Consider the following 16,087-nt stretch of genomic DNA (forward strand, 5'->3'; position numbering starts at 1 on the left):
CACCTGGTCAGCTGCTGGAGACCATGTGAACGGAACCTTGGGAGAGGTGAGTGCTGCGAGGGGGGAGGCCAGGGTGCTGTAACCCCGGATGAAGCGGCGGTAGAAATGATCAAACCCCAGGAAACATTGCAGCTGCACTCTGGATGTGGGTTGAGGCCAATCAACCACCGCTTTCACCTTGTCAGAGTCCATCTGAACATTTCCAGCAGTAATGACTTACCCTAGGAAGGAGATGGTGGAGCGATGGAATTCACATTTTTCTGCTTTAACAAAAAGCTGGTTCTCCAGGAGACGCTGAAGGACTTGACGGATGTGCTCTTGAGCTGACCGGGAAAAAACAAGGATGTCATCCAGGTAGACAAACACAAACCGGTTCAACATATCACGGAGCACATCGTTGAGCAGGGCCTGGAACACTGCGAGAGCATTGGTCAGTCCGAATGGCATATCAAGGTACTCATAGTACCAGCTAGCCATGTTAAAAGCTGTTTTCCATTCGTCTCCTTCCCGTATCCAAACCAGATGGTAGGCATTCCGAAGGTCCACCCCCTGGAGAGGCTTGAAAGCAGAGGAGATGAGGGGTAGAGGGTAACAGTTTTTAACGGTACTGTCATTTAGGCCCCGGTAGTTGATACATGGGCACAGGGTTTTGTCCTTCTCCACAAAGAAGAACCCCGAGCCGGCGGGGGAGGCAGATGGACGAATACTCCCTGCAGCAAGAGAATCCTCACTGTACCTCTCCATAGACAGGGAATAAAGCCGCCCCCGAGGAAGTGTAGTACCCGGAAGAAGGTAGATAGCGCAGTCGTAGGGTCGATGCGGAGGGAGAGATGTAGCGCGGGCCTTATTGAAAATCTTCAGGAATTCCTGGTACTCTGCGGGAATGGTGGAGAGATCTGAGGCTTCTCCCAAGCCCGCAGGAAGACGTCCTTGCGCCGACTTCAGACAATGTGCATGGCAGAATGGGCTCTAACCCATGATAGAACCAGTAGCCCAGCCGATCAGAGGTTTGTGCCTCTTGAGCCATGAAAACCCCAAGACCACGGGTGCATGAAGGGATTCAATGGGCAGGAACTGCGTAGACTCACTGTGATTACCTGACACTCTCAGGTTAATAGGAAACGTAGTGTAGTTGACTCTGCCAATAATGCGCTCTGATGTCCATACGAATGGAGAGGGTGGGGATTCGCAGCTCCGACACCAGGGTAGAGTCCATAATATGTATGCCTTATGATTAACGAGATGTGGTGTGATCATAACAACATACAGGAACTCAAGTCCTTTTGTTCACCTGACTTAGAATTCCTCACAATCAAATGCATTATCTACCTCACAATCAAACCGCATTATCTACCAAGAGAATTCTCTTCGATCATAATCACAGTCGTGTATATTCCCCCCCAAGCAGACACATCGACGGCCCTGAAAGAACTTCATTCGACTCTATGTAAACTGGAAACCACATATCCTGAGGCTGCATTTATTGTAGCTGGAGATTTTAACAAGGCTAATCTGAAAACAAGGCTCCCTAAATTCTATCAGCATATCAATTGCTTATCGGGCTGGCAAAACCCTGGAACATTGTTATTCTACCTTCCGTGACGCATATAAGGCCCTCCCCCGCCCTCCTTTCGGAAAAGCTGACCACGACTCCATTTTGTTGCTCCCAGCCTATAGACAGAGACTAAAACAGGAAATACCCGCGCTCAAGTCTGTTCAACGCTGGTCCGACCAATCGGATTCCACGCTTCAAGATTGCTTCGATCACGTGGACTGGGATATGTTCCGCATAACGTCGAACAACAACATTGATGAATACGCTGATTCGGTGAGCGAGTTTATTAGCAAGTGCATTGGTGATGTTGTACCCACAGCGTCTATTAAAACCTTCCCCAACCAGAAACCGTGGATTGATGGCAGCATTTGCGCAAAAGTGAAAGCTTGAACCACTGCTTTTAATCAAGGCAAGGTGACCGGAAACATGACCGAATACAAACAGTGTAGCTATTCCCTCCGCAAGGCAATCAAACAAGCTAAGCGTCAGTATAGAGACAAAGTGGAGTCGCAATTCAACGGATCAGACATGAGAGGTATGTGGCAGGGTCTACAGTCAATCACGGACTACAAAAGAAAAAACAGCCCCGTCGCAGACCGCGATGTCTTGCTCCCAGACAGACTAAACAACTTCTTTGCTCGCTTTGAGGACAATACAGTGCCACTGCACGGCCCGCTACCAAAACCTGCGGGCTCTCCTTCACTGCAGCCAACGTGAGTAAAACATTTAAACGTGTTAATCCTCGCAAGGCTGCAGGCCCAGACGGCATCCCCGGCCGCGTCCTCAGAGTATGCGCAGACCAGCTGGCTGGTGTGTTTACGGACATATTCAATCAATCCTTATCCCAGTCTGCTGTTCCCACATGCTTCAAGAGGGCCACCATTGTTCCCTGTCCAAGAAAGCTAAGGTAACTGAGCTAAACGACTACCGCCCCGTAGCACTCACTTCCGTCATCATGAAGTGCTTTGAGAGACTAGTCAAGGACCATATTACCTCCACCCTACCTGACACCCTAGACCCACTCCAATTGCTTACCGCCCAATAGGTCCACTGACGACGTAATCGCAACCACACTGCACACTGCCCTAACCCATCTGGACAATAATAATAGCTATGTAAGAATGCTGTTCATTGACTACAGCTCAGCATTCAACACCATAGTACCCTCCAAACTCGCCATTAAGCTCGAAACCCTGGGTCTCGACCTCGCCCTCTGCAACTGGGTCCTGGACTTCCTGAGTGCGTTCTCAGCCCTCTCCTGTACTTCCTGTTCACCAATGACTGCATGGGCCACGCACACCTCCAACTCAATCATCAGACGACACTACAGTGGTAGTTGATTACCAACAATGACGAGACGGCCTACAGGGAGGAGGTGAGGGCCCTCGAGTGTGTTGTCAGGAAAATAACCTCACACTCAATGTCAACAAAACAAAGGAGATGATCGTGGACTTCAGGAAACAGCAGAGGGAGCACCCCCCTATCCACATTGACGGGACAGTAGTGGAGAGGGTGGAAAGTTTTAAGTTCCTCGGCGTACACATCACAGACAAACTGAAATGGTCCACCCACACAGACAGCGCGGGACCGAGAGACTGAAAAACAGCTTCTATCTCAAGGTCATCAGACTGTTTAACAGCCATCACTAACATTGAGTGGCTGCTGCCAACATACTGACTCAACTCTAGCCACTTTAATAATTAAAATTGGATGTAATAAATGTTATCACTAGCCACTTTAAACAATGCCACTTTATATAATGTTTTCATACCCTACATTACTCATCTCATATGTATATACTGTACTCTATACCATCTACTGCATCTTGCCTATGCCGTTCGGCCATCACTCATTCATATATTTATATGTACATATTCTTATTCATTCCTTTACACTTGTGTGTATAAGGTAGTTGTTGTGAAATTGTTAGGTTAGATTACTTGTTAGATATTACTGCATGTGTCGGAACTAGAAGCAGAAGCATTTCGCTACACTCACATTAACATCTGCTAACCATGTGTATGTGACAAATACATTTGATTTGATTTGATAAAGCTCTAGTCAATGAGCACCCGGAGAGATTTGGATTGGTCAACAGGATAGCATGGAGATTTGGATTGGTCAACAGATAGCATGGAGAGATTTGGATTGGTCAACAGGATAGCATGGAGAGATTTGGATTTTGGTCAACAGGATAGTATGGAGAGATTTGGATTGGTCAACAGGATAGCATGGGAGATTTGGATTGGTCAACAGGATAGATGGAGAGATTTGGATTGGTCAACAGGATAGTATGGAGAGATTTGGATTGGTCCAACAGGATAGCAGGGAGAGATTTGGATTGGTCAACAGGATAGTATGGAAGATTTGGATTGGTGAACAGGATAGTATGGAGAGATTTGATTGGTCAACAGATAGTATGGAGAGATTTGGATTGGTCAACAGGATAGTATGGAGAGATTTGGATTGGTCACACAACAGGATAGCAGGAGAGATTTGGATTGGTCAACAGGATAGTATGGAGAGATTTGGATTGGTAACAGATAGTATGGAGAGATTTGGATTGGTCAACAGGATAGTATGGAGAGATTGGATTGGTCAACAGGATAGTATGGAGAGATTTGGATTGGTCAACAGGATAGCATGGAGAGATTTGGATTGGTCAACAGGATAGCATGGAGAGATTGGATTGGTCCCACAACAGGATAGCATGGAGAGATTTGGATTGGTCAACAGGATAGTATGGAAGATTTGGATTGGTCAACAGGATAGCATGGAGAGATTTGGATTGGTCACCCCACAACAGGATAGCAGGAGAGATTTGATTGGTCAACAGGATAGTATGGAGAGATTTGGATTGTCAACAGATAGCATGGAGAGATTTGGATTGGTCAACAGGATAGCATGGAGAATTTGGATTGGCTCAACAGGATAGCATGGAGAGATTTGGATTGGTCAACAGGATAGTATGGAGAGATTTGGATTGGTCAACCAGGATAGCATGGAGAGATTTGGATTGGTCAACAGGATAGTATGGAGAGATTTGGATTGGTCAACAGGATAGTATGGAGAGATTTGGATTGGTCAACAGGATAGCATGGAGAGATTTGGGATTGGTCAACAGGATAGCATGGAGAGATTTGGATTGGTCACCCCACAAACAGGATAGCATGGAGAGATTTGGATTGGTCAACAGGATAGTATGGAGAGATTTGATTGGTCAACAGGATAGTATGGAGAGATTTGGATTGGTCAACAGGATAGTATGGAGAGATTTGGATTGGTCAACAGGATAGAATGGAGAGATTTGGATTGGTCAACAGGATAGCATGGAGAGATTTGGATTGGTCACCCCACAGCAGGATAGCATGGAGAGATTTGGATTGGTCCCCCCACAACAGGATAGCATGGAGAGCGGTATGAGAAATGGGAGATGGGAAACTCCCCGTACGGCTCACCAGCGTACTCGTACCTACTTGATGAGCCTGGACTTTTAATGGGCAGGTAGATATGAAATGTCTCGTAGCTCCACAATACAGACAGCTCTAGGTGTTTAGTCTGTGTAGCGCACAGCAGGAGACAATCTAGCCCTGCCCAGTTGCATAGGCTCGGGAGGAGATGATTCGACAGCCCTCTGTGATTTCTGAGAGAACTCGGGTGATTTCCGGGATTCCTTGGAGGCGAGGTGGAAATCGAGGACGAGCGAGGGTGACAGGGAACAGATTGCCTCTCCCTCCTACGTTCCCGTAGCTGCCCATCAATCCAGATGGTCAAGGCTATGAGGGAGTCGGAGTCCATGGGCAGCTCACCGTGTAGTCTGCCACACTACGGGAGTCCTGACGTAGTTGGAGCAGCTTACGAGCTGCCTCTCTCCTGGACAATGGAGAATCGAACCTCCGCCACGAGCTCTTCCGGATTGAGGCAAACAGTGGATTGTTGCTACCACACCGCCGTAGCCCAGGTGAGAGCCCACCCAGACATCAGCATTATCAAGTACGCTATCCTCGAGCGATCCGAGGGAAATTAAGAGGGCTGCAGCTCAAAGATGAGAGAACACTGGGAGAGAAACTCCCGGCAGGATCCTGTATCTCCAGCATCGTACTCTGTAGGAGGTCAGCCAGGGTAGATTGGGGAGAAGCATCGCTGGTAGCGGGGTAACTGACAGTCTGGGGGGTTACTGTAGTGGCGGGCTGCCTAACAAACAATCTGCTGAATTGCTCCAGCAATGTATTGAAGGCACGGTCATGGCATTCTGCCAAGGTCTGGAATCCTTCCATAAGACCTTGAAGTAACTCCTCGTGTCTTCCAATGGTGGCTCCTTGGGAGGAGACGGCGTTGCAGAGCTGGTCCGAGTCTGCTGGGTCAGTCACGGCCAGTTCGTATTATCACGACTCAGGCTAAGACTTAGATGCAGACACAGGAGGTGGATAGTATGAGTCTCAGAGTTTGTTATAGTTCAAGGGGCAGGCAAAAGGGTAAGTCAAGGCAGGCAAAGGGTCGTAATCTAAATCAGAGTCAGGCAGGTACAAGACGGCGGGCAGGATCAGGGTCAGGACAAGCAGAACCCAACTGATTGGCTCAAACGCATAACAAGGAAAGACATTCCACAAATTAACAAGGCACACCTGTTAATTGAAATGCATTCCAGGTGACTACCTAATGAAGCTGGTTGAGAGAATGCCAAGAGTGTGCAAAGCTGTCATCAAGGCAAAGAATGGCTACTTTGAAGAATCTCAGATATAAAATATATTTTGATTTGTTTAACACTTTTTGGGTTACTACACGATTCCATATGTGTTATTTCATAGTTTCAAAGTCTTCATTATTATTCTACAATGTAGAAAATAGCAAAAATAGAACCCTGGAAAGAGGAGGTGTGTCCAAACTTTTGACTGGTACTGTATATATGACCAATATTGTGTGTGTGTGTGTGTGTGTGTGTGTGTGTGTGTGTGTGTGGTGTGTGTGTGTGTGTGTGTGTGTGTGTGTGTGTGTGTGTGTGTGTGTGTGTGTGTGTGTGTGTGTGTGTGTGTGTGTGTGTGTGTGGGTGGTGACAGTCAGTGTCAGCAGATTTATGACACACCCCATTCTTTCTGTCTGTACACACTCACACACACGTCTCTATCACGAACAATCTATCTGTGTTCTGGCTGGCAGGAGTTTCCTGTGTTGAACATCCGGTTCTAATGTGGAGAGATAGAAGAGAGGGAGAGGGGAAAGAAAGGGGGAGAGGAGAGGGAAAGATGGTGAGAGGGGGAATGAGAGCGGGAACAAGAAGAGATTAGTATTGGGTCAAAAAGCATACCCTGTCTCCCTCTCTCTCTCTCTCTCTCTCTCTCTCTCTCTCTCTTTCTACAGTACACCCCCTAGACAGGACACTAGTCTATCTCCTGTTTCTGTAGTGAGACAGCTTGATGTCACAGTACACACCCTGGACAGGACACTAGTCCATCTCCTGTTTCTGTAGTTAGGCAGCTTGGTGTGTTCTTCCTGTAGGGCAGGGGGTGTCTTTCTGGGGTCTTCCTGTAGGGGAGGCGGGTGTTTCCTGGGGTCTTCCTGTAGGGGAGGGGGTGTCTTTCTGGGGTCTTCCTGTATGGGAGGCGGTGTCTTCTGCGGGGTAGGGGTGTCTTCCTGGGGGGGCGGGGTGTCTTTCTGGGGGGAGGGGGTGTCTTCCTGGGGTCTTCCTGCGGGGGAGGGGGTGTCTTCCTGGGGGGGCGGGGGTGTCTTTCTGGGGGGGAGGGGGTGTCTTCCTGGGGTCTTCCTGCGGGGGAAGGGGTGTCTTCCTGCGGGGGAGGGGGTGTCTTCCTGGGCCTTCCTGCGGGGGAGGGGGTGTCTTCCTGGGGTCTCCTGCGGGGGAGGGTGTCTTCCTGGGATCTTCCTGTGGGGGAGGGGGTGTCTTCCTGGGGTCTTCCTGCAGGGGAGGGTGTCCTCCTGGGGTCTTCCTGCGGGGAGGGGGTGTCTTCCTAGGGAGGGGTGTCTTCCTGGGGTCTTCCTGCAGGGGAGGTGGTGTCTTTCTGGGTCTTCCTGCAGGGGAGGTGGTGTCTTTTGGGTCTTCCTTGGGGGAAGGGGTGTCTTCCTGGGATCTTCCTGTAGGGGAGGGGGTGTCTTCTGAGTCATTGTGGGTATTGAGTCATTATGGGGTATTGTGTCATTATGGGTATTGTGTCATTGTGGGGTATTGTGTCATTATGGGGTATTGAGTCATTATGGGGTATTGCGTCATTATGGGGTATTGAGTTATTATGGGGTATTGAGTCATCATGGGGTATTGTGTCATTGTGGGGTATTGAGTCATTATGGGGTATTGAGTCATTATGGGGTATTGAGTCATTATGGGGTATTGAGTCATTGTGGGTATTGTGTCATTATGGGGTATTGAGTCATATGGGGTATTGTGTCATTATGGGGTATTGAGTCATATGGGGTATTGAGTCATTATGGGGTATTGTGTCTTATGGGGTATTGAGTCATTATGGGTATTGTGTCGTTATGGGGTATTGAGTCATATGGTGTATTGAGTATTATGGGGTTTGAGTCATTATGGGGTATTGAGTCATTATGGGGTATTGAGTCATTATGGGTATTTGAGTCATTATGGTGTATTGAGTCATTATGGGTATTGAGTCATTATGGGTATTGTCATTATGGGGTATTGTGTCATTATGGGGTATTGAGTCATTATGGGTATTGTGTCATTATGGGGTATTGAGTCATTATGGGTATTGTGCATTATGGGGTATGAGTCATTATGGTGTATTGAGTCATTATGGGTATTGAGTCATTATGGGGTATGAGTCTTATGGGTATTGTGCATATGGGTATTGAGTTCATTATGGTGTATTGAGTCATTATGGGGTATATGTATTATGGGGTATTGTGTCATTATGGGGTATTGAGTCATTATGGTGTATTGAGTCATTATGGGTATTATGTCATTTGGGGTATGTGTCAATTAGGGGTATTGAGTCATTATGGGGTATTATGTCATTATGGGGTATTGTGTCATTATGGGGTATTGTGTCATTATGGGTATTGAGTCATTATGGGGTATTGTGTAGATTCCATGCTACAAATGTGGAAAAGATCAAGGTGTCTGAATACTTTCCGAAGTGCACTGTTTATGGAAGTAATTTAGTGCCTAAAATAAGGGGTTAAATATATGCATAAAACAATGACAAATGTTTCCTGATCTTTTTATATTCTCAGATATAGGACAGACACTTCAGAACAAACTTCCGTTTGGGGGACTATCTGTTGTTCCATGGAATGAATCTGTTACTCAATGTGTTTGTATGAGATTCAGGACCCTCAAAACGTATACAGCTGACCATCGAGAGCATCCTGACTGGTTGCACCCTGCCTGGTATGGCAACTGCTCGGCCTCCGACCGGAGCTGTAGAACTTTTGAGGATCTGAGGACCCATGCCAAATCTTTTCCGTCTCACGAGGGGAAATGGTTTTGTCGTGCTCTCTTCACGACTGTCTTGGTGTGCTTGGACCATGTTAGTTTGTTGGTGATGTGGACACCAAGGAACTTGAAGCTCTCAACCTGCTCCACTACAGTCCCATCGATGAGAATGGGGGTGTGCTCGGTCCTCATTTTCCTGTAGTCAACAATCCTCTCCTTAGTCTTGATCACGTTGAGGGCGAGGTTGTTGTCCTGGCACCACACAGCCAGGTCTCTGATCCTCCCTATAGGCTGTCTCGTCGTTGGGTATTGTGTCACTGTTGACCTACCACTGTTGTGTCGTCAGCAAACTTAATGATGGTGTTGGAGTCGTGCCTGGCCGTGCAGTCATGTGGGAACAGGGATACAGGAGGGGACTGAGCACGCACCCTGGGGTGCCGTGTTGAGGATCAGCGTGGCGGATGTGTTGTTACCTACCCTTATCACCTGGGGCAGCCTGTCAGGAAGTCAGGATCCAGTTGCAGAGGGAGGTGTTTAGTCCCAGGGTCCTTAGCTTAGTGATGAGCTTTGAGGGCACAAGGGTGTTGAACGCTGAGCTGTATCAAGAACAGCATTCTGACATAGGTGTTCCTTTGTCCAGGTGGGAAAGGGCAGTGTGGAGAGCAATAGAGTCAGTCCCATCTACTCTCTTCTGACCCTATGTAGCCAGGTCCCATCTACTATTATCTTGACCCTATGTAGCCAGGTCCATCTACTATCCTTCTGACCCTATGTAGCCAGGTCCCTTCTACTATCCTTCTGACCTATGTAGCCAGGTCCATCTACTATCCTTCTGACCTATGTAGCCAGGTCCCATCTACTATCCTTCTGACCTATGTAGCCAGGTCCCTTCTACTATCTTCTGACCCTATGTAGAGTCCCATCTACTATCCTTTGCCTATGTACCAGGTCCTCTACTATCCTTCTGACCTATGTAGCCAGGTCCATCTACTATCCTTCTGCCCAGGTCCCTTCTACTATCTTCTGACCTATGTAGCCAGGTCCCATCTACTATCCTTCTGACCCTATGTAACAGGTCCCATCTACTATCCTTCTGACCCTATGCAGCCAGGTCCCATCTACTATCCTTCTGATCCTATGTAGCCAGGTCCCATCTACTATCCTTCTGACCTATGTAGCCAGGTCCATCTACTATCCTTCTGACCCTATGTAGCCAGGTCCCATCTACTATCCTTCTGACCTCTATGTAGCCAGATTCCTTCTACTATCTTCTGACCTATGTAGCCAGGTCCCATCTACTATCCTTCTGACCCTATGTAGCCGGTCCTCTACTATCTTCCCTTGTAGCATTTCTCTATATCCTTCTGACCCTATGCAGCCAGGTCCACTCTACTATCCTTCTGACCCTATGTAGCCAGCGTCCATCTACTATCTTCTGACCCTATGTAGCCAGGTCCCATCTATATCCTTCTGACCCTATGTACCAGGTCCCATCTATATCATTCTGACTATGTAGCCAGGTCCCATCTACTATCCTTCTGACCTATGTAGCCAGGTCCCATCTACTACTCTTTTGACCCTATGTAGCCAGGTCCCATCTACTATCTTCTGACCCTATGTAGCCAGGTCCCATCTACTATCTTCTGACCTATGTAGCCAGGTCCCATTACTATATCCTTCTGACCTATGTAGCCAGGTCCCATCTACTATCCTTCTGACCCTATGTAGCCAGGTCCCATCTACTATCCTTCTGACCCTATGTACCAGGTCCCATCTACTATCCTTCTGACCTATGTAGCCAGGTCCATCTACTACCTTCTGACCCAGGTCCTTCTACTATCCTTCTGACCCTATGTAGCCAGGTCCATCTACTATCCTTCTGACCCTATGTAACCAGGTCCATCTACTATCCTTCTGACCCTATGCAGAGGTCCCATCTACTATCCTTCTGATCTATGTAGCAGGTCCCATCTACTATCTTCTGACCCTATGTAGCCAGGTCCCATCTACTACTTCTGACCTATGTAGCCAGGTCCCATCTACTATCCTTCTGACCCTATGTAGCCAGGTCCTTCCTATCCTTCTGACCCTATGTAGCCAGGTCCCATCTACTATCCTTCTGACCTATGTAGCGCCGGTCCATCTACTATCCTTCTGACCTATGTAGCCAGGTCCCATCTACTATCCTTCTGACCCTATGCAGCCAGGTCCCATCTACTATCCTTCTGACCCTATGTAGCCAGGTCCCATCTACTATCATTCTGACCCTATGTAGCCAGGTCCCATCTAGTATCTTCTGACCCTATGTATCCAGGTCCCATCTAGTATCATTCTGACCCTATGTAGCCAGGTCCCATCTACTATCCTTCTGACCCTATGTAGCCAGGTCCCATCTACTATCCTTTTTGACCCTATGTAGCCGGTCCATCTACTCTTCTGACCCTATGTAGCCAGGTCCCATCTACTATCCTTCTGACCCTATGTAGCCAGGTCCCATCTACTATCTTCTGACCCTATGTAGCCAGGTCCCATCTACTATCCTTCTGACCCTATGTAGCCAGGTCCATCTACTATCCTTTTGACCCTATGTAGCCAGGTCCATCTACTATCCTTCTGACTATGTAGCCAGGTCCATCTACTATCTTTGACCTTGTGCCGGTCATCTACTATCCTTCTGACCCTATGTACCCAGGTCCCAATCTACTATCCTTCTGACCCTATGTAGCCAGGTCCCATCTACTATCCTTTTTGACCCTATGTAGCCAGGTCCAATCTACTATCCTTCTGACCCTATGTAGCCAGGTCCCATCTAGTATCCTTCTGACCTATGTAGCCAGTCCCATCTACTATCCTTCTGATCCTATGTAACCAGGTCCCATCTAATATCTTCTGACCTATGCAGCCAGGTCCATCTACTATCCTTCTGACCTATGTAGCCAGGTCCCATCTATATCCTTCTGACCCTATGTAGCCAGGCCATCTACTATCCTTCTGACCCTATGTAGCCAGGTCCCATCTACTATCCTTCTGACCCTATGTAGCCAGGTCCCATCTACTATCCTTCTGATCCTATGTAACCAGGTCCCATCTAATATCCTTCTGACCCTATGCAGCCAGGTCCATCTCTATCCTTCTGCCTATGTCCCAGGTCATCTACTATCCTTCTGACCCAGGTCCATCTACTATCCTTCTGACCCAGGTCCCATCTACTATCTTCTGACCCTATGTAGCCAGGTCCCATCTCTATCCTTCTGACCCTATGTAGCCAGGTCCATCTACTATCCTTCTGACCTATGTAGCCAGGTCCATCTACTTCCTTCTGACCCTATGTAGCCAGGTCCCATCTACTATCCTTCTGACCCTATGTAGCCAGGTCCCATCTACTATCCTTCTGACCCTATGTAGCCAGGTCCCATCTACTATCCTTCTGACCCTATGTAGCCAGGTCCAATCTCCTATCCTTCTGACCCTATGTGCCAGGTCCATCTACTATCCTTCTGTGTGAACGATGCTGAATGGGTGTAGACAAAGAAGAGCTCTCCAGTAGATACCAAAACATTCAAGGATCTGGTCAAAAGTGGGGTTACAAGTTTATCAACTTTCAAAGCGAATTACTTTCCAAATCTTCCTCAAATGCTGTGTATGATATAACATTTTGTAGCTCTGAGTCGGTACTTTTATCCGATGTAAATAAACACAATTTCAAATATTTCTACATAAGATTGTAAAGAGGTGCTGCGTCAAAAATGTTATGTGATTTGGAATATATCATATAATTGGTTTTACCATGCAGTGCCTATTTCAGTTCATAAGGCTTTCTGCAATGCAAAAAAGGCAGATTGAATCTCTGACGAGCCTGGTTGTCTGTGGGGGCTATAGCTGCCGAGCTGGTCATCTGTGGGGGCACTAAGCTCTGACCGAGCCTGGTTGTCTGTGGGGGCACTAAGCTCTGACAGAGCCTGGTCATCTGTGGGGGCACTAGCATACACTACATTGTCATCTGGTGAAAGTTACATTTTTCTAGCCTTGGCCCAGGCCTGATATCTCATCATAAGATCTGAAAGGTCTGTAGAGAATGAAGGGTTTGTTCTATTTTTAACTCTAAGGTGTTTAAAGGGTACGTATTTGTCTGCCAGAGAGAAATAGACGTGAACCATTCCAGAGCTAATTCAGGGTCAGGATGCAGCGGATAGAGAAGGCAGAGTAATACACATCATGAAGAAAAGCTTCTGGAGAAAAATGTTTAACATGTCTCTTAATGACGAGATGATGACCACAGATGGCTTCCCAATTGGTCTAACAGTTACAAAGCTAGCAGTGGAATTGAACAAGATTATTACTGACAGGGAAATTGGTTATCTGTCGTAGAACGATGATAACGCTGTGAAAAAGTGGCAATGGGAGGAGTTACCTGAGCAGAGGTTGGGCTGTTTTTGAATCAATGATGTATGAAATGGTCGGACTGTGATGGCATCTGGTTTTGGCAGAATCGGGGTGTCGGGAAGAAATGGTGACTCTGTCATGCAGGAAGTCCCGGTAGGAATCTGGACAAAGATCAGGAAAGCTCTGGACAAAGATCAGGGAAGCTCTGGGACCTGGACATGGAGGTTGCTCTACATGATATGCGGGTGGAGCGCAGACGGATGGTGGGGACAAGGAATAGAGGAAGTTGCTGTGTTGGATGGAGGTGAGGCCAGACGGATGGTGGGGACAAGGAGCAGAGGAAGTTGCTGTGTTGGATGTTTCTGAGCCAATATTTTATAAGAGCCTCCTCGATGTTGAAACATTTCCACAGAAAATTTGACAAAACACATTTACAGAATAAAACTGAGGAAGATTTTCTGATTTCTGTCTAAGTTCTGTTACCAAACTTAGACAACTTAGTTCAAAGTAGTCATTGTGCATAGAGTTGTATGGTTTGTTAAACTTTGAAATCAAATATTTTTGTTTGGCATACAGTAGTAAAAGTAAAAAATTGTAGTCCGATAGGTGTCCTGTTACAGATTGAGATTCATGCTATCTACAGCCATCAACAACATAAAGCCTTGTACATCCTATACTTTGTCAGGTACCAGAGGAGGCTGGTGGGAGGAGCTACAGGAGGACAGGCTCAGTGTATTGGCTGGAATGGAATTAATGTAACGGTATCAAACACGTGCTACCTGTCCCAGACCTGCTACCTGTTCCAGACCTGTTACCTGTCCCAGACCTGCTACCTGTCCCAGACCTGCTACCTGTTCCAGACCTGTTACCTGTCCCAGACCTGCTACTCTCTAGAGACAGCAGGAGCGGTAGATATACTCTTAATGACCGGCTATGAAAAGCCAACTGACATTTACTCCTGAGGTGCTGGCTTGCTGCACCCTCGACAACTACTGTGATTATTATTATTTGACCCTGCTGGTCATTTATGAACATTTGAACATCTTGGCCATGTTCTGTTATAATCTCCACCCGGCACAGCCAGAAGAGGACTGGCCACCCCTCATAGCCTGGTTCCTCTCTAGGTTTCTTCCAAGGTTCCTGCCTTTCTAGGGAGTTTTTCCTAGCCACCGTGCATCTACACCTGCATTGCTTGTTGTTTGGGGTTTTAGGCTGGGTTTCTGTACAGCACTTCGAGATATCAGCTGATGTAAGAAGGGCTTTATAAATACATTTGATTTGATCTGCTTCCTGTTTTCATTTTCGCCATAGAAAAAAATGCGATACTGATATGATCACAGCCCTAGTTAAGTGTGACAATTTTAGAGCGGGTCAAAGATGAACAGAGATAGGGAACACTGACATTGAGTTTATTGACTGACCCATGTGATTTGACCATGATGAGGTTAAAGATCTGTAAACACACAGCAACTTCCCCCCCACACACACATCCTGACAGGTGATAAACGTTTCAATGCCAATTATAATGAGTCATTTCACTGACGTTTACACTCACCGCTGTCCCTTACTGCTTCTCAATCATGCTTTTTATGGCACCACTAATATGGGCCAAGTGTGTGTGAGTGTGAGTGTGCTCTGTTCCACAAATAGCAGGGTTACTTCTCTTCCACTAAAACAAGCAGCAGTGATCTTCGGATTAACACCACAATGAATGAATTGCTTTCAGTTACACAATGCAAAAAAAAAACTTTGACACTTGAATAATCATATTGTGTGCACTAGGCCAGTACAACGCAATACACATTGGCATTGCAGAAAAGGTATTGTATTTGTGCGTTGGTTTGAATGGGTACAATTCACGCCTTTGTTTGAAAAGCCGCAACACAGTTTGAACAGGATCATACAGAGCTCTCAGCTCGAGCCAGCCACTCCTACCTCAACTGCTCTCCGGTGACGAGAACCTCGGCCATGCGCTCGAGCTCCGCAGCCTTCTTCTGCATTGTATTCCCGATACCATCCATCGCTTTACAACTGTTAAAATAACGGGAAAATGATCAGCACCGTAAATACTGTACACAAGCCAAAGGCATCATAGCCTGTGAAAACGACCTAARGTACACCATACATAGCTGCCTATCCTTATGTCATTGACAAGCCGTCTGAATAGATCAACTGTATTMTGTCCTAATGACTGTAGCTATACYGTGTCAGTGTCATAACTGTGACGTAACCAGTCATTTGTATATWWMWRWKRWTTGCAGAAAATCAACAGCACAATCTATTGAAATAAACGGGMTAGTTTAGATAAYGTTAGCTCACAGTGCAATCATATCCTCCATGATCACAGGTAAARCAMCCCTGMTGTGGGCCATCTCTGACACACATGTGCTGATCATTACTTGCACATTTAAATGCATAACATTTTTTAAAGAATTTACCTTGCAACCACCATGGATGAAAAATAGCTGATTTATTGTTCCTCGAGATCACGTTGTCCTAGATTTGCAAACCAGCAGCATAATCTGAGAAATGCATTTMAAAAAAACAAGTTTCACACAGTGAAAAAKGGACMGAAGCTATCTATAGCTATGCAAGAGGGGACACTAGCTTSATGTTTAACTTCTTTTGTATTCTAAAAATTAAACTGGTCCGCTACCCATCTAAACGTATCCATATTATTTTCTCGTCGGTAAAGCTTCATTCAACGAACAGCGATTCCTTGTGAAATGTGCATAGATTTC

At 46.7% G+C, this 16,087-nt stretch overlaps 1 protein-coding gene across 1 annotated transcript; it reads right to left on the reverse strand.

Moving 5' to 3' along the window:
* Positions 1–6,690: 6,690 nt before the first annotated feature.
* On the reverse strand, positions 6,691–7,672 carry LOC112071998 (uncharacterized). Its single transcript, XM_024139405.1, has 2 exons — positions 6,986–7,672; positions 6,691–6,738 (listed from the first exon to the last, which is right to left on the reverse strand). The coding sequence occupies exons 1-2, from the start codon at positions 7,670–7,672 to the stop codon at positions 6,691–6,693; spliced, it is 735 nt and encodes a 244-aa protein (XP_023995173.1).
* Between the last annotated feature and the right edge of the window lie 8,415 nt (positions 7,673–16,087).

The sequence above is a fragment of the Salvelinus sp. IW2-2015 genome, unplaced genomic scaffold (assembly GCF_002910315.2).
Source record: "Salvelinus sp. IW2-2015 unplaced genomic scaffold, ASM291031v2 Un_scaffold1796, whole genome shotgun sequence".
In the NCBI taxonomy this organism is placed as follows: Eukaryota; Metazoa; Chordata; class Actinopteri; order Salmoniformes; family Salmonidae; genus Salvelinus; species Salvelinus sp. IW2-2015.